General features: G+C 38.7%; 1 protein-coding gene across 3 annotated transcripts; it reads right to left on the bottom strand.

Moving 5' to 3' along the window:
• Positions 1 to 884: 884 nt before the first annotated feature.
• Positions 885 to 17,808, bottom strand: LOC125351636 (PEST proteolytic signal containing nuclear protein). Of its 3 annotated transcripts, XM_048346519.1 has the most exons (6): positions 17,673 to 17,808; positions 11,098 to 11,271; positions 10,860 to 11,022; positions 6,206 to 6,280; positions 3,905 to 3,960; positions 885 to 1,885 (listed from the first exon to the last, which is right to left on the bottom strand). In XM_048346519.1, exons 2-6 carry the CDS (start codon positions 11,262 to 11,264, stop codon positions 1,759 to 1,761), a joined length of 588 nt encoding a protein of 195 aa, XP_048202476.1. In that variant the 5' UTR covers positions 11,265 to 11,271; positions 17,673 to 17,808; the 3' UTR covers positions 885 to 1,758. The 3 variants fall into 3 exon arrangements, with proteins under 3 accessions (XP_048202476.1, XP_048202477.1, XP_048202478.1); XM_048346520.1 differs by lacking the exon at positions 11,098 to 11,271 and having other exon boundaries at positions 10,860 to 11,074; positions 17,673 to 17,803; XM_048346521.1 differs by lacking the exon at positions 17,673 to 17,808 and having other exon boundaries at positions 10,860 to 11,074; positions 11,171 to 11,264.
• Positions 17,809 to 18,239: the final 431 nt, after the last annotated feature.

Below are 18,239 nucleotides of genomic sequence, written 5' to 3'. Positions count from 1 at the left end.
GAGCATGTGGCTCAAGTGTCTCCCTACCAACTGTGAAGCCCTGAGTTCAAACGCAATAACCAAAGCCAACCAGGAAGCAATAATGCAGTAGAAAAGAAAATCTGAACACTATTGAGTTTGACAAAATTTATTGGTATTTTAGTAAAGACATTCATTTCAGTCATTTCTCTCTCCTTATCTTGACCTTAGGTTAATATTTCATTTGGGGTCAAGCAATGAATATGCAGGAGAGGGATGTTATTTTAACAAACAGTAAAATGGACAAAAATGGATAGTTTGCCTACACAAAAGTAAGTAAAATTTATTTATCTTGATATAATTAAATCATGGAAGAACCAATAGTGCTATATACATTTCCACTGTTTGACTTGGGGCTTATTCTAAACTTAAATGTGAGAGGGTTGGGCATATACACAGGCTGCTTCTCTGGAGTTATTACTGGGCTAAAAAAGCCCAGTGAGTAATCACCACCGACACATATTCTGAAGCTGCCTCCAAATTCATCACTGCAGTTTTCAGGAAATCATTATGCTGTTTTGTTTGTGACTATGCATTTAAAGATGTTTAACTGTCACCTTAAAAAAAAATCCCATATACAATACAAAAATACAAAACAATCCTACAGTACACAAATCTAACGGAGTATATGTGATGTAAGATCCAATGAAATGTGTTTGCAGATGCATTTTCTATTTTCACTAAATAAAATGTGCTTTTGAGGCCACTGGTCAGTATAAATATATTGAAACCAGATAATTATGCTAATAAACCCTGTACTGAGTTCAATTTAGATTGAATGTAATTTAAAGGCTTAGACAAAGTTACAGATAGTTCATGTTCTTGTTTTCCATCTTCATACAGTGCTCAAACTTATTTGTTTTTGGTGTTTAAATCTTTTAGAAAATAAAAACCAGCCAAATGTTTAAGTAGTATGTACATTTCAGTTTTGGGTGGTGGTTTGTATTTTAAAAGAAACAGCTTCCTTATGATTTGCCTCAAGCTCAAGTTTTGTTGGAAATGCTTACAGGAACTACGAACAAAAACTAACAAAAGCACATTCAAAATACTGATTTACTTTGGTAACAAATGGTCATTTGAAGACTGATATAGACAAGGTCCATTAAAGTGGGCTAATGCAAATACTCAATACTTCACATAATTTTTTTTCAAATTTAAAGATGTAAGCAACTGTATCTGCTGATAGCAATGCACTATCTAGTATATGATGACTTGAAACAAAATGCCCATAAAGAAACAATGGTGTGTTTTAATTTTATCTAAATTTACTTTCTGTCAATAGTCCAGTAACATTTTCCTCTCAATACAATACTCCCTCTCTCTATAAGGCTGTACCTAGGAGCCAGACAGTTTAGGTAATGAGGGAGTTAAGTTAGGAGAGTAACTGTTTGCAGTTTTAAATAGACAATAACTTTTTGTTTCCCTCTTAATGTGCTAATAGTTGGTTCTAAAAAAATATGTAATTCTTAAAAAGGTACCATTTCTGATTTCTTTATTATCTGTAGCCTTTGGAAACTAATCACATGAAACTACAAAATTAGCAAATGTCTTGAAATCTGTATATAAAACATAAATTACATCTAATTTCAAACTCTCATTTATTAGTGTACCACTCAATCTTAAAAAAAAAGAAAGGAAAAAAAGGTGGCTCCAAAGATAGTCTTATACCATTCTTTAAAAAAGGAAACTGTTCCTTTTAACTTTACACCCACCCCATGCCCCAATTTCAAAACACATCATTTAATTGTCTTGGTCATGGACATTTCCCAGATGAGATTTTATATTTCGTTCCCATAGCTTCTGGTTATCAGAAAACCCATGCTTTCCTTTATTGAAGGAGTTTGGTCCAGCCGATGTTGGTGTATCCCTGTGGTAAAAAAAAGAAATGGGTTACATTTTAAAATTCGTAAGTATATATTAGTTTAGCAGGTACTATAAACTAACAAGCTGAACCCCAGAAGCCTCTACAGAGATTTAAAGTATCTTTTCCACAGATACCGCTCAAGGTGGATCTAGTTCAGATCCAGGCAGCAGTCAGAAGCCAATCTTTTTCTTTTGTTGCAATGCTGTGAATTCCAGGGCCTCCTGTGTTGTGTTGTTCTACTGGTCAATAGACAAGTTCTTTAACATTGACCTAGACCTCCGCCCAAGCATGTTTTAACAAAAGTTTAAGTTAATTCTGATGCAAAACAACTATTACAGTTTGCAAAATCACTGCCGAAGAGCTAGGGGTGCAGCTCAGTTGTAGAGACTTTACCCAGCACACGCGAAGCCCAACATTACAGAAAACACAAAAACTCGTGCAAAATATTCAGGTACATGAAACTTATTAACTGGGTTTATGAACTCACCTTGGCAGCTTGCCATCAACATTTATAAATAAAACAGGAAAAATATGAAAATCCATCATATATATAAAAGTTTAAACTTAATTCCGGTAATCAATCAGACCTACTTCTTACTTTAGGTCCCATTGTGAAAGGATGACAAGCTCAGGGACAGTGTCCAGACCCCAAGTTTAAGCCCTAGGACGTGTGTGCACGTGTGCACACACACACATATTTAGAATGTAGCTCTTTGGAGGGTCATATGTGGTGGAAATGAGAACAAAGAGGGCTGAGGTAAAGTTGAGCTTTTTTGCTTTTCAGTCATGGAAGTTGAACTCAGGGCCTGGGCCCTGTCCCTAAGCTATTTATTTTTGCTCAAGGCTAGTGCTCTACCACTTTGAGCTACAGTTCTACTTCCAGTTTGGGAGTGGTTAATTGGAGATAAAGTCTTAACAGACTTTCCTGCCTGGGCTGGCTTTGAAATGCAATCCTCAAATCGTAATTTCCTGAGTTGCTAAGATTACAGGTGTGAGCCTCCAGTGCTTGACAAGTTGAGCTTTCTTAACCAGCCTCTAAGTTATCCATTTATGCATATAAACTGGAAATCAAACATGGCAACTTAAAAAAAAATGATTCCATTTATATGACAACAGCAACAATGGAGGAAAATGGAAACATTCTTAGACTTATTTTGGTACTGGATACTTAAGATCAGGCGTAAACAAGTGGGGAAGTTATTGTAAGTCAAGCAAGTAAAGGCTACTTCTCTGTTACACAGAGGAAAAGTATACAAATTTCAACTTGAAATCAAGAACATGTCTCATACCTATATCTTATTTGGAAAAAAAAAACACCCCAAAACCACAAGTTATATCCAAGAAGAAACTGCTTTGTTTCATTCTCCTTAAGATACTCATTTTCTTCTACCAGGGCAGACTGTAAGTTCACTAATAGCTCACATAATGGTACACTATTATTTTCTTCTTTATGACTGGTCAAGTTCTTACTTTGTGTATGTGTATGTGTGTGCGTGTGTGCCCTAGAGCTTGAACAAAAGGACTGGGTACTGTCTCTGGGCTTTTTTTTTTTGGCCAAGTCCTGGGGCTTGGACTCAGGGCCTGAGCACTGTCCCTGGCTTCTTTTTGCTCAAGGCTAGCACTCTGCCACTTGAGCCACAGCGCCACTTCTGGCCATTTTCTGTATATGTGGTGCTGGGGAATTGAACCCAGGGCCTCTTGTATATGAGGCAAGCGCTCTTGCCACTAGGCCATATCCCCAGCCCCTCTGGGCTTTTTTGCTCAAGACTAGTTCCTGACTACTTGAGCAGCTCTACTTCTGGCTTTGGGAAACTTGATCCTTGGATAGCAGTCTCCTGAGTACCCAGTATTACAGGTGCTAGCTGCTAGCACCTGGCCTACTCATCGTTAAGATCCTAATTAACCATGTAGACCACAGAAAAAATTTAAAAAATTGTTTAGCTAGGACAAAGAGCCTGAACACTAATAACACAGTGTAATTCATCATTGTTCTAAGTTAATCTCCAATATTTATGACAATACCTTCCAATATTCTTCATTCTCATCTTTGCTTCTGGAGGCATTTCCTCTGGCTCACTCTGAAGAAGAATGGTAAGGAAACGAAAATGAATGTACTCAAACTTATTAAATTCACAGGGGAGATGGAAAGAATGATAATAGGTAGAGATACAGTTACAGTTAGATAGGAGGATCACCTAATGTTATCTACATAGTAATGTAACAGTACTTGGCAAAAATTAACTGTGTATTTAAAAATAGCAAGTAAAGAATATTTAAAATGTTCTAAACAAAGTATAAATGTTTAAGATGGTGAGTGCCAATATAAATCCCACCTGATCAAAGTATTGAAATGTCACATTTTTTTTAAATCTCTCATTATTCTTGGACTAGGTATGTGCTTCAAGTGGCAGAGTGCTTACCTAGCAACCCCCAGATTCAAACAATTCTCATATTCGAATGCACACAGTGCTGCAATCCCAACACTTAGGAAGCTAAAGCAGAGAACATAATGGGACCTGGGCTCAAAAGCAAAGTAAAAGTCTTCCAACGCTGCTACAACTAGTGACTGGTCTCCATTCCTTTTGTGAATGCCCACAATTCACTTCCTCAAGTACTTCTGATTTTCACTTCCTATTTTACACTTAAAAAAATCTGGCTTATTGGGCTCAGTTCCTATAGGAGCATGTCTGTAATATTATGATGCCTAGTATATAGAAAACTTGAATGGGCAGAAATGTGTACAGCACCTGTCTGACAAGGGTAAGGCCCTGAGTTTCATCCTCAGTACTACCAATGAGTTAAACAGAAGTCCATGGGAGAATGCAGTGACAGCCACAGTAATTCTTTCCCAGTATTATTCTATAAAACTCTCCAGTCCAGGGGCTGGGAATGCGGCTTAATGGTAGAGTGCTTGCCTCGCATGCATGAAGCTGTGGGTTCAATTCCTCAGCACCACATAAACAGAAAAAGCCAGAAGAGGCTCTGTGGCTTAAGAGGTAGAGTGCTGGCTTTGAGCAAAAAGAAGCCAGGGACAGCGCTCAAGCTGAGTCCCAAGCTCCAGAATTGGCAAAAACAAAAACTCTCCAGCTCAGTCAAACGCTTCTACCTTGCAACTTGTGACTTAGGTGTTAGCTTACAAAAGTAGACCTTGGTAGACTCCACTTCTGCCTATTTTAGTATTTAACTGTAATTATTTCTCTTATATTCTCCAATTACTCCACTCCAGGGGCTGGTTTTCATCTGAATGTATAATCCCTGTCTATGTTGCATTTGGGAAACAATTAAACATGTACCACCTTAATATTGTTATACCATAACAATTGTTATACCATAGGGTCACATCTTAAGTGAGAGTTAGGTTCTAAAGTTGAAGCCTAATACAAACATCATGATCAAAGCTGGGTGACGGTGGCTCATGCCTGTAATCCTAGCTGCTCAGGAAACTGAGAGCTGAGAGATCATGGTTCAAAGCCAGCTGGGGCAGGAAAGTCTGTGAGACTCTAATCTCCATATAAACACCAGAAAATAGGAAGTGGTGCTGTGGTTCAAAGTAGTTGAGCACTAGCCTTGAGTGAAAAATATCAGGGACAGCTCCCAGGCCTGAGTTCAAGCCCCATGACTGACTGATCAAAAAACAAAACAAAGGGCTGGGGATATAGCCTAGTGGCAAGAGTGCCTGCCTCGGATACACGAGGCCCTAGGTTCGATTCCCCAGCACCACATATACAGAAAACGGCCAGAAGCGGCGCTGTGGCTCAAGTGGCAGAGTGCTAGCCTTGAGCGGGAAGAAGCCAGGGACAGTGCTCAGGCCCTGAGTCCAAGGCCCAGGACTGGCCAAAAAAACAAAACAAAAAACAAAACACTAAGACATGAGAACTGGGACTGACAGGGTAATAGGTAATAAGCATTTCTAGTCCATCCTGGAATGTGGTTTTTTTTCTTGAAGCAGAAGTTCTGGCAGAATTACATATAGGATACTGCCTTTTATAACCTGAAAAAGTATTATGTATTATGGAAAACCCCACTATAAAAATTGTTAAGGATACCAGTAATGAATTTTGATTTTTGCATGCTTTCTAGCACCTATTACTAATCATAATAAGCACTTGTCCATTTAGTTCATAAGCTTCTTGCCTAAAAGTAATCAGTATTTTAAATAAACTTACAACAAAGTAAATAAGAAAACATAATCATCCAATTTTTGTAGGTGTTGCCAAGAAGTTTGCTAAAGAAGTTCCACCAATACCATAAATACAAACTACAATTTGACATTAACTTTTTCTTAAGGACTTGTTAAAGTGAAATAAGAAGGTATTAACTTACATCTTCATCTTCATTAAAAGCTGCTGCTACTGAAAGGGTTTTTGGAGCAAGAGTTGGAACAGTTTCCTTGGGCTTCTGAGGAAGTAACATATTAAACAAAATACAATGTAAGTAACATTTGTACAAGCTTGCTTAATAATGTAAGAGAAAATGACCATAATCCTCTCCCATACAAACATTAAAATTAGCAGCATTATCCTGAAAACATGTTGTTCTTTACTAGTTACCTTTCCACCAGTTGATCTTTAACCAAGTTTTATCTATTTCATCTTTTTGTATAACTTTAATTGTTCTTACTATCACACTTGGCCTACATTTTATTGCAATCTGGCTCTACCAGCAACATTTAGTTGAAATTATTTTTGGTATGGTCACCATCAACTAGAATGTTGTACTTGGTTTTAGTCACAGCTCCTTTCTGAAAATACCCTCTTTAGCTTCTACGAACTGTTTTGTCTCCTTTCTCTGTTGCTTCTCATTCAAGATACAGACACACACCTAGGGCTATACTGTCAGTGACTTTTCCTTCTATTGTCAATTTTAATCATTTTGAAGGGTATGTGTATATGTGTGTATGTACATACATGTGCACTGTTCCTGAGGACTGAACTCGGCGCCTGGCCACTGTCCTAAGCTTTTTTGCTCAAGGCTGGTGCTCTACCACTTGAGCCACATCTGGTTGGTTTGTTTTTTTTTTTTGTGGTTAACAGACTTTCCTGTCTGGATTGGCTTTGAACCATGAACCTCAGATCTCAGCCTCCTGTATAGCTTGGACTAAGGGCGTGAGTACCCAGTGTTTTTACCTAACAAATTCTCTTGCTTACCTCAAACAAGCTGCCATCTGTCTACTGGACAGCTCCACCTAAGAATTCCATGGGTACTATAGCAGTCATAAGTAATCATGCCAGAAAACTTCCTTGATCTTTTAAGATCCTACTGATCATTTTTATATTGAATAGATCGATTCTCCTCCTTGTATTATATATTACAAAGTCAAGGCTCCTAGTATTACTTGACTGGACTACTGCTAAAGAGACCATTTCCAGGCCTGAGGATACTGTCCTGGAGTATGAATCTGTGTTTGCCTGTCATTCTTTTCAAACATGCTTGAATGCTTATCTGGCAAATAAACATGAGGCTTTGGTTCAATTCCCATAAGAGAAGGTGGGAGGAGATGGATGGATGCTTCTAAGATACCAAATACCAATGTATTTAATTTTCTAGATTCACTATAATGATTCCATGGCTCCCTTAACATCTACATGGTTTTTGTTGTTGTTTTTTGGCCAGTACTAGGGCTTGATGGACTCAGGGCCTGGGCAGTGTCCCTGAGCTTTTTGCTCAAGGCTAGCACTCTATCACTAGAACCACAGTGCCACTTCTGGCCTTTTCTATGTATGTGTTACTGAGGAAGTGAACACAGGGTTTCATGCATGCTGGGCAAGCACTCTACTGCTAAGCCACATTCCCAGTCCAATTTTTTTTTAACTTACATGTTCTGGCTCGGGGAGGATACTAGAGGAAGGATGGCTAAGAAAGGGTGAATGAGGAAGAATATGGATTAAGTAGTTTATCTGAATGCCATTGTTTTAGGAAGAAAAGAACAAAGGAAAGTGAGAGAATGAGTAAGTGAACCAGACTATTTGTAGGCACATATTGAAATAGCAGAACAAAAACCCATTGTACAACTACTGTATACTAATACTTTCTTGTATATGATAACAATTAAAACATGTTTTATTATTCCTAACCAACAAGAAAACCCTACATTATGTGAAATGCATGAAATTCTTTGCAGCTATATGAAATGCTTTTTTTGTGCGTGTTTAATGGAATATCAGTTCACCAGTAAAATCTTTCATCCTGTTGAAACAGAACAACACTACCCCTCCTCTCTCCTTCCTCATTTTTTAAAAGAATAAAAAGCAAAGTGGCTTACGCCTATAATCCTAGCTACTCGGGCAACTGAGATCTGAAGACCCAAGCCAGGCAGGGAAGTCTGGGAGACTCTTTATTTACAATAAACTACCCCCCAAAAAGGCAGGGAAGTAGAGTTCTGCCTCAAGTGGTAGAGCACTAGCCTTGAACAAAAGAAGCTCAGGGATGGGCCCAAGCACCAAGTTCAAGCTCCAGGATTAGCATTAAAAAAGGAAGAAAAAAAGAGTTAACTTAGAATGTATAACAATTCTAAAAATATCCTTTTCTCTTTTAAAGCAGTCTCAAATATTTAATGTTATAAGACACAATTAAGTATTGGTTGATATACTTTATTTCACATCATATAACCAAAACTATCAACTATCTTTTTCACATCCTACACCTCAGTCCAAGAAGATTGAAGTTTATTTTGTAAAAACAGACTTATGAAGTTTTGCCTTCTACTTCAAAGGATCAGTAATTACTGTCAACAAATCAGAAAAAGTAGTGATTTGGATTCAGGGAGAAGACCAAATGCAGTAAGATCATCAAGGGGATTAGGCCTGAGATTATGTAATTATTATGTTATCAAAAAATTAGGGCTGGGGATATGGCCTAGTGGCAAGAGTGCTTGCCTTGTATACATGAAGCCCTGGGTTCAATTCCCCAGCACCATATATATAGAAAACGGCCAGAAGGGGTGCTGTGGCTCAAGTGGCAGAGTGCTAGCCTTGAGCAAAAAGAAGCCAGGGACAGTGCTCAGGCCCTGAGTCCAAGGCCCAGGACTGGCCAATAAATAAATAAATAAACAAACAAACAAATAAATAAACAAACGTATGCTGCTCAGTGTATACATCTTTATAAAGTACCAGGTAACTCATACTTTGAACACAAAATTTTAAAAAATCAGAAGAAACACAGAAACATAGAAAAATACCATTATAACACAAGTGCAATGTCTTTTGTTCAGCCCAATTCCTTTTTTTAATCTTTTGTACCAATAGAGGCGATTAAACTCTGAGACTGAACAATATTCCTTACAGTTTTCAATTAAGTTTACCTCTTACCACTTGAGTCAGCTCTTACTTCCAGCTTTTTGCTGGTTAACTGAAGATATCTCACTCTGCCCAGCCTGGTTTTGAATCACAATCCTCAGATCTCAGCCTCCTGAGTAGCTAGGATTACAGATGTGAGCCACCTGCTCCTGGCCTAAATCTTCTACAAAACACATGAATAAAGAAGTGTTTTTCTCTTCTCACAAAACAGTAATTATGTGGCTGGGAATATGGCCTAGTGATAAAGTGCTTGCCTCATATACATGAAACCCTGGGTTCGGTTCCTCAGCACCACATATACAGAAAAAGGCCAGAAGTGGCGCTGTGGCTCAAGTGGTAGAGTGCTAGCCTTGAGCAAAAAGAAGCCAGGTACAGTGCTCAGGCCCTGAATTCAAGGCCCAGGACTGGCAAAAACAAAACAAAACAAAACAAAAAAACTGTAATTATTTCCTGATGCTAATAATAAAAAACTATCAAGTATTTTTCTTAAATAAAATATATGTTTGGTAAGTATTATGTGCAACTGTCACAGTGTAGGTTAGAAACAAATAGCCAGAACTTCATAAAGTTCAACTTAGTATATCTCAGATACTTCCAGAAGGTCTATGGTTTAGTAAGCATCAATGAAAATACTAAATTCAAATATTTTTAGAGGTTTCATTGTTAATCTTAGAATTGTGATTGCAAGCCAGCCCAGGAAAGCAAAGTCCAGGAGACTCTAATCTCCAATTAACCACCAAAAAGTGAAAAGTGGAGATATGGCTCAAATGGTAGAGTGCTAACCTTGAGCACAAAAGTTCAGTGACAACACTCAGCTCCAGTACACAAACACACAAAAAAAATTCATAGAACTAGGCGCTGGTGGCTTATACCTAGCTCTACCCCCAAGGATCTCAGGAACATGTTTCAATCTCTCTGTCCCATCTTGTCTTCTCCCCCCACTCTGCAAAGTTCATAGGACTCAATTTTCATTAGTAGATATAAAGCTAATCAGGAATTCCTTATCAAATAATATATCCCCAATACTAATAAACGAATATTTCTAGAGATATTGTTATCATTTTTGTGTGTGGTAGTGGTAGGACCTACCTCTTCAATGCTCTACTACTGAGCTACATTCAAGGATATGTATTCTTTTTTTTTTTTTTTTTTGCCAGTCCTGAGCCTTGTACTCAGGGTCTGAGCACTGTCCCTGGCTTCTTTATGCTCAAGGCTAGTACTCTGCCACTTGAGCCACAGCACCACTTCTGGCCATTTTCTATATATGTGGCGCTGGGGAATCAAACCCAGGGCTTCATGTATATGAGGCAAGCACTCTTGCCACTAGACCATATTACCAGCCCGAGGATATGTATTCTTAATATTACTGACAGAGAGATTAAATACAAAACAAACCATTTCACACAAGCTTTGAGATTTTGCTTAACTTACAAAAATTCTGTTACTATATAAATAAATCACATATTTTCTGTAGCATTAGTTCTACTATTCCAAATCTGTTTTCTTAAACTGTTTACTGAGATAGAATTATTGTAGACCTTTCCAAACCACATGCTGATTACTTCTTAAATACTTAATGTTAAATTTCTACATTAAACAAGCAACCTAACTTTTTATAGTTAAAATTTAATTTCCAAAGCAAAGACTGCATTACAAACATCATACATATAATGATAACTTACAGTTGATCCAAGTTTGATGGATATGGCTGATGCTTTCTTTGTTGTCTGACTACCTATGGCAAATCCAAACTTGGAGATCTTTGTAGGTTTTGTTGGGAGGTCTGCAGCTTCTTCTTCAGCTGATCGCTTCTCAGCGCTGCGACTGGAACTTTCCCCTCCATTACTGGAAGAAACAGTCTTAGTTTTCACAGGTTTTTCTGCTTCTTCTTCAGGTCCTGGTGAAGTCGAAACAACTTACCAAGATGAGCTATTTTTACTGAGCAGATTGATGGGAGCAGCAACCTCAAAAAGCATCGTTATAAGGAAGATACCTCTGCAGTTGTCACCTACTGACCCAACAGTCTCTTCCACTGTTAGAGTATATAGCAGGAACTGAGATTTTGTGGCAGTAGAAGAGGTTCCCATGAATTAACTAGCATAAAATACAGAGCAATTTAAATTATAAACACAGAGTTCACAAAAAGTAAGACCCTTCAACTAAACGCTATTATAAAAGTTGACAATCTGGTTATTTGTGGCATTTCAGTTTTTAGAAATTAAGATTTATGTAAACTACTTTCTACAAAGTAGTATGTGAACAATCATGTGGCAAGGTAATACATTCTGCTAACCATCTAATATTCTCAATAATGTACTACTATGTATACAAAATACCTAGCAATGAATAGAATCATTATCACCCAAACTATAATGTATTTTCTTGAGTTAATGTGTCCCTTGTTGTACATCTACTACAACCTCAATCAAGTAAGATCTTCAAGGACTTTCAAGTGTCTTTTTGAGTAATTTTATTCTACTCTGAAAGGTAGGTTATCATTGGTTTCAAGCTACCCTCAAGAGCCTTGGTTTACCTAAGACTTTCTCTCAGGAGAAATGAACTAAAATTTCAAGTAAGTGTACACACACACACTGGAAAGGCAGTATGTCTCAGTTATTTTGCTTGCATTTGCATTGAGTCAATGGTGAAGTCATATTCTGAATGCTATAGGTCATAATATGATTAAAACTAAGAACATGCTGGGTGGTAAGACAGAAACTGGCTAAGTGTTAACAATTGTATTTTCTTTCCCTGATTGTCACTCTAAAGAAAATTTTCTATTATAATAAAGTTTTACTTTCCCTTTCCTTTTTGTTTTTTTTAAAGGTCTGAGACTGGGACTCAAACTTGTTACCTGCTGCTGCTGTTGCTTATTGGCTAGTGTTCTACCAACTGAGTCACACCTCTAATCTCAAGAGTTTACTTTTTGAAGAGACAGTAGGTTAGAAAATAAGACTGAAAGCTGGATTAGGGAGAGAGGAAAAAAAAATCAAACATATAGACAAAGGATTAAAAGACCACAGCTGTAAATCTTGATCTAAAAATGATAGGATCAGGGGCTGAGAATATGGCCTCCTGGCAAGGGTGCTTGCCTCATATACATGAAGCCCTGGGTTCGATACCCCAGCACCACATATATAGAAAATGGCCAGAAGTAGTACTGTGGCTCAAATGGCAGAGTGCTAGCCTTGAGCAAAAAGAAGCCAGGGACAGTGCTCAAGCCCTGAGTCCAAAAGAAAAAAAATAGATAAATAAAAATGATAGAATCACTAGATTAAGAAGCACCTGGGGGGCTGGGAATATGGCCTAGTGGCAAGAGTGCTTGCCTCCTATACATGAAGCCTAGGGTTTCAATCCTCAGCACCACATATTTGGAAAAGGCCAGCAGTGGCGCTGAGGCTCAAGTGGCAGAGTGCTAACCTTGAGCAACTGAGTTCATGCCCCAAGACTGGCAAAAAAAACCCCAAAGAAACAAAAAAAAGCACCCATGTTTCTGGGGATTAAAAATAGGCTCTCACCATGCCAGAAAAGCTCTCCATCTGAGCTATATGCTCCCATCTCTCTTTTAGGTTTTGAGACAGGGTCTTGTTAGGTAGCCCAAACTGGTCTTTTAGCTTGTGATCCTTCTGTTTCAGCCTCCTGATAGATGAAATTACAAATGTGCCATCATTACTGTTCAGCAATATGTACTTTAACTTGAACATTTGATTTTTCTTAAACAAAAGACAAGCTACTCTCTTTGGACAAAGGGTGAATGATATAATAATAGCACAGGGGAGGGACATAAACAGGATTAAGGTTGGGAATTTTATTTCCAAGAGCTATCTTGAAATAGTTGCTTGAGATACTATTTATAAGTAAAATTGTAAAAACACTACAAGAGTTAAAAACTGAAAATGCTATTAAAAGATAAATGCAGAACCCAATATAAGAAATAAAAAAAATCCTTAATGAAAACAAAGAGTATGATAGTTTTCTCAAAGTCTAAGTTTATAATTTAAAATTTACTAGGTGGTGGTGGTGGCTCTAGCCTTTAAGCTGGCACTAAGGAAGCAGAGGCAGGAGGATTGGAGTTTAAGCCATTCTAGGATAAGAGATCCTGTATAAAAGGGGGAAAATGTTGATTTCCCCCCTGCATTCTACTACGTTTTAATAAAGTATACCATTCAATAGTAAAACCAAAACAATAAATACTTTCTGATAAGCACAGTTAAAACTGAATATACACAGAGAAAATGCAGTGGCTTTACATAAAGAAACAGTCTGTACACGCACAGCACACTGTGCAAACAGAAATGAAAAAAACCCCATCAAAACAAATAGAAGAAAGACTTGATTGTAACTCTCCTCTTTGATCAATGAGCAATAAATGGAATAGATTTCCAGTTCTTTCAAAGCCTATTTCTTCTTAATTAGAAAAATGAAAGCAGGAGAAAAAAATCTTACTATTGTTATATATTAACAACATTAAATGTACCAACTAGTTGAACCTATATATGCTAAAAAAATGGAATGCAGTATTATTTTACCTAATCCCATTATGCTAAAAATATTTCTCTGGAGATTGCTAAAGAAAAAAGTATCAACAGAAGGGAAATGGGAGAATTTATCTAGAATTCATTTATAATCAACTGGTAGAAACTCATTTTTATTCTTATTTATATATTATTTTACCTAATCCTATTTTGCTAAAAATATTTCTCTGGAGATTGCTAAAGAAAAAAGTATCAACAGAAGGGAAATGGGAGAATTTATCTAGAATTCATTTATAATCAACTGGTAGAAACTCATTTTTATCCTTATTTATATTCTTATCACTGGAAGATGCAAACTACAGACTGCCTGCCCACACCCAGGTCCACACTGAAGATACACTTATAAGGTCATTTTTACACATCAATGATTTCAGATCTAGCAAGCAATTTATTTTTGGCCACAGGAAAAAAATGGCTTTGCTTTGTTAGATTTACAAAGCAACTTTAAAATCTCATTATCTTTGGATCAGATTTAATCTTCAACAAAGAGACAGGAGTACAAAAGGAGGGAACAAGGTGGATGCACAGTTATCATTTCTTAGTGTGCCATAAGGTTTATGTGCTTTTTTCCCATATATATCTTATTTAGTAATGTAGCAAAGTACACAAAACATTTAAGAAGGCAAAATGGAATAAACAACAGACTAAGATGGGAAGATATGACAGCTAGCTCTGTGACAACTAAACCTAAAAAGAAACCTAAAAAGAAAGTGTGAAATCCATAAAAGTACTCTTCTGTGACTTATTTGCATTCTGGAAGCTAGTTTAGCTGAAAATTTAAATAAAGGGGGAAGAGGCACAGAGCTAACAAGACTAGTATACAGCTTAAAGCAGTATATATTCAAGAACCTACATGTTTCTGGCACAGAAAATATCCATTGAAGTAATTCTTAGCATAACCTTTAAAAATTTAAAATGGCTATGATTACATATAAGCAGCTCTTCTCCTTTTGTTTAATCTCATAAATTTAAACAAAAAGGAACAAAAATCTACTCAAAGCCTTACTCTGTTAAGTGAAAACAGAATTTAAATGGCTTCTCCCATAGACATAAATTTTAACAAAGGAAATAATCTACTCACCAAAAAAAAAAAAAAACAAAAAAAAAAACCCAAGAAGAGAAAACCCACTTTTAAGGCTAGAGGTACAGGGGCTGGGGATATGGCCTAGTGGCAAGAGTGCTTGCCTCCTATACATGAGGCACTGGGTTCAATTCCCCAGCACCACATATACAAGAAGCCAGAGACAGTGCTCAGGCCCTGAGTCCAAGCCACAGGACTGGCCAAAAAAAAAAAGGCTAGAGGTACATTGTAGTAGAACAGTCATTAGCATATGCCAGGCTGGAGTTTAATCCCCAGTACCAATAAAAGCCAAAACAAGCAACTTATATTTGCAACTTAAAGTAGATTGTTCTGCAGGAAAAAGAAATAGGAAGTCTCTAGGTAAGCACGCAGGACCAACATGACCATCCTTTCTTCCTTTTTTTTCTTTCAATGACTGTTTGCCACAAACCTGTCAATTAGGGACATGAATGGATCAAATATCTTAATGCACAATTTCACTAAAAATAGCTGACATGTGCCAGGCATGGTGTCTACACCTGTAAGCTTAGCTACTTGGGAGGCTGAGATCCAAATGATCATAGTTAAAGGCTAGTTCAGGCAAAAAGTTTCTGAGACCATATCTTAAGAATTTTTTTTTCATGGTTCTGTTTTGTTTTTAACTTTATTTTTATTTTTTATTAATCAAATTTTGTTGACAAGGTGTTGGCCATACCTTAACCCAAAAAATAACTGGGCACGGTGATCTACAATCCGTCATCTCAGCCACAGAGAAAGTGAAAACAGAAGGTATGTTAGCTGGGAGGGATAAAGTATGAAAGTAATAAAAGTAAATAAAAGTAAAAGGAATAAAAGTAAAAAGGGCTGGAGGTGTGACTCAAATGGTAGAGTGCCTACCTAGGAAGCAGGCACCACAGTAGTGCCAAAACACACAAACAAAAAGTCAAAAACTGACACTCAAAAATGGATTACACAGGGCTGGGATGTAGCTCAGTGGCAAAGCACTTGCGCAAGTGCAACGTCCTGGGTTTGATCCCCAGTACCAAAAAGAAAGAAAAATGGATTACGCATGCTGGAAGACAGTGGCTGACGCCAGTAATCCTCAGAAGGCTAAGACTGGAGGATCTTGGTTCAAAGGCAGCCTGGACAGGAAAGTCTGTGATCTTCAATTAATCATCAGAAAATCAAAAGTGGTGCTGTGGCACAAGTGGTAGAGAGCTAGCCTTACACTAAAGAGCTCAGGGGCAGTGCTCAGGCCCAGAGTTCAAGCACCAAGACCAAAAAAGGGGGGTTACATATAACAGCAGTAGTTTCTCATTAAGGAAACAAGTAAATTATGTAGAAATTAAGGGATATTCATCATTCTATATTACCAACAAAAAGATAATTTCTCTACACATTTTATACAACTGCTATTAAAATGGTAAAAAATTAGTATTCATGCTGTAGAACTAATACGCTTCAAGTAAAAGAGAGGTAAAATATACAGTGGATTTCTGCTGACACATCAAGGTACATTTGCCAATACATTAAACATCTTTGCTCTTCTGGAAGTTAAAAAGATGACCTTGAAATCAAATCTATATAGGATTCTGTGAGCTACAGATCTGTATCTTAAATTAATTGTAGGTTCTTATATGATCTTTTTTCTACAATTTCTAAGGCAAAAAAATTTTTGGTGGTGAGAAAAACCTCAAAAATAAGTATTAGATGCCTAAAATTGTTTTCATAATTTTACTAGATTAATAAAGGGTAAAAGGAATTTCATTTTCAGCTCAACTGAAAGTACCGTACATATTTAAAAATTAGTAATTCTGGGTGGGTTCATTTTATCTTCATTAATTCTTGTTGCCACAAAAATTCATACTGAAACGCTAATAGGTCCCACTATTTACTTTCATGTGCTTTTAATTGGCTATATTTTTTATTACTAAATACTTTCAGGGACAAGACTAAGGGAGTCAGAATAGAGAATATTAAGACCTTTTAAACAACACGATCAGCTGGCTCGTGTTGAAGTCACTAGTCTCCTGACAAAGCAGCAGGAGGGAGCTGGGGAGATTACTTGTTTCTTTTCCTGAATGCCTAAGACCCAAAGTCAAGGTGGTGGTGGGGGCGGAGGGGGAAGGAGGGAGCAAAGATAACCTGTAACCTGAGCTCAATATGGTAACAAAATATGGAAAGCCACACTAACCACCTAAACACCAGGCCAGTGGTAGGAGGCTAAGAAGAGATAATTGCTTCAAAGAAAGGCAATCAGACCCTGACCCTAGACACCTACCTAGCAGCCCTCCTGCCCACCGTCCCCTGCCCAACCCCGCTTAAAAAGAAAGGGGAGGAGGGGAACTGCAGGGGTCGCCCCCAGCCTCGGCCTAGGGGGAGCGTTCGGCCTAATTCCCTCCTACGTGTAACCGAGAGGCCCGCATCTTCGGAAACTCGGCCTTCCGCCAGTGCCCACGGCCACTACGAGGTGGCTAGTGCTTCGTGGCTGTGTGGTTGTGTGCGTGGCGTGGTTGTGAGGAGCGTGTCCGGTGAGTGTATTTTATGTGTGTTCGTCACCGGTATGGCGTTAGCGGTCCCTACACCGCCACTCCCGGTCCTAATTTAAGTCTCCCTTTCTGGCGCCCACGTCCTTTCTCCTCAGAATCGGGGCCTCCTCAGAATCTCGGAGGTGAACAGGCGATGGCCGCCCCTGTCCTCTGACAAGAAGGCGACGTCGGGCCTGGTTCCCCAGCGAGCCTCACCGGGCGTGCCCGGGGCTCCGCGGGGCCCACAGCTAGTCGAGTGAGCGCCATATCTGCCCGTTCTTGTTCTATCTGACTCCCCACCCCCCACCCCGGGGAGCTCAAAGAAAGGTCCGCAGTATCCCCCGCAGCCCGCGACGTTGGGGTTGTGTTCACCTCCGGAGGCTCCAGTTCGCTGCGGCTTTTCAGGCTTCTCCTCTCCCGCCTTCCCGTCCGCCATTTTCCCCGCCGCGGCCTCTCTGGCAAACCACGCCAAAGACGTCACGGCCCCGCCCTCGAACCACTGAGTTTCAGAACAGCCCCGCAAAATGGTAGCCTAGAGAGGTTCTGCAGTGAAAAGCGGCCTCCCCGGAAGCGGAAGTGACGTCACTAACACGCCGCCACGGAGTACGGGCGGGACCTGAGCACTGCGTAGCGAGTACGTGTAGAAAGGTAGCGAGGCTTAGATAGTGGCAGCTCTGGAGGAATGAGAAGTGTGGGAGTAATTTGGGAAGTGTTGCTGGAATTCTTGGTTTCTGTGTTCCCACCCTTTTGTAGTGGCAACTGAAACTGTTAGGTCCTTAATTCGTTTTATGGGACCACGTGTGCCTGCCTATTTTAATGGGGGCGGAGCGGGAAGTACTGTATTTTAGCGCCCTCTGGTATTGATATCATGCTTCGTTATCATTTAATCCCCGCGAATGCGGAATTGCCCTCTTTTAATTTCTTGTGGGTACAATAGTT

The sequence above is a fragment of the Perognathus longimembris genome, chromosome 5 (genome assembly GCF_023159225.1).
Source record: "Perognathus longimembris pacificus isolate PPM17 chromosome 5, ASM2315922v1, whole genome shotgun sequence".
Classification (NCBI taxonomy): Eukaryota; Metazoa; Chordata; class Mammalia; order Rodentia; family Heteromyidae; genus Perognathus; species Perognathus longimembris.
The sequence above is the reverse complement of the archived record's forward strand: the minus strand, read 5'-3'. Positions and strand labels throughout refer to the sequence as shown.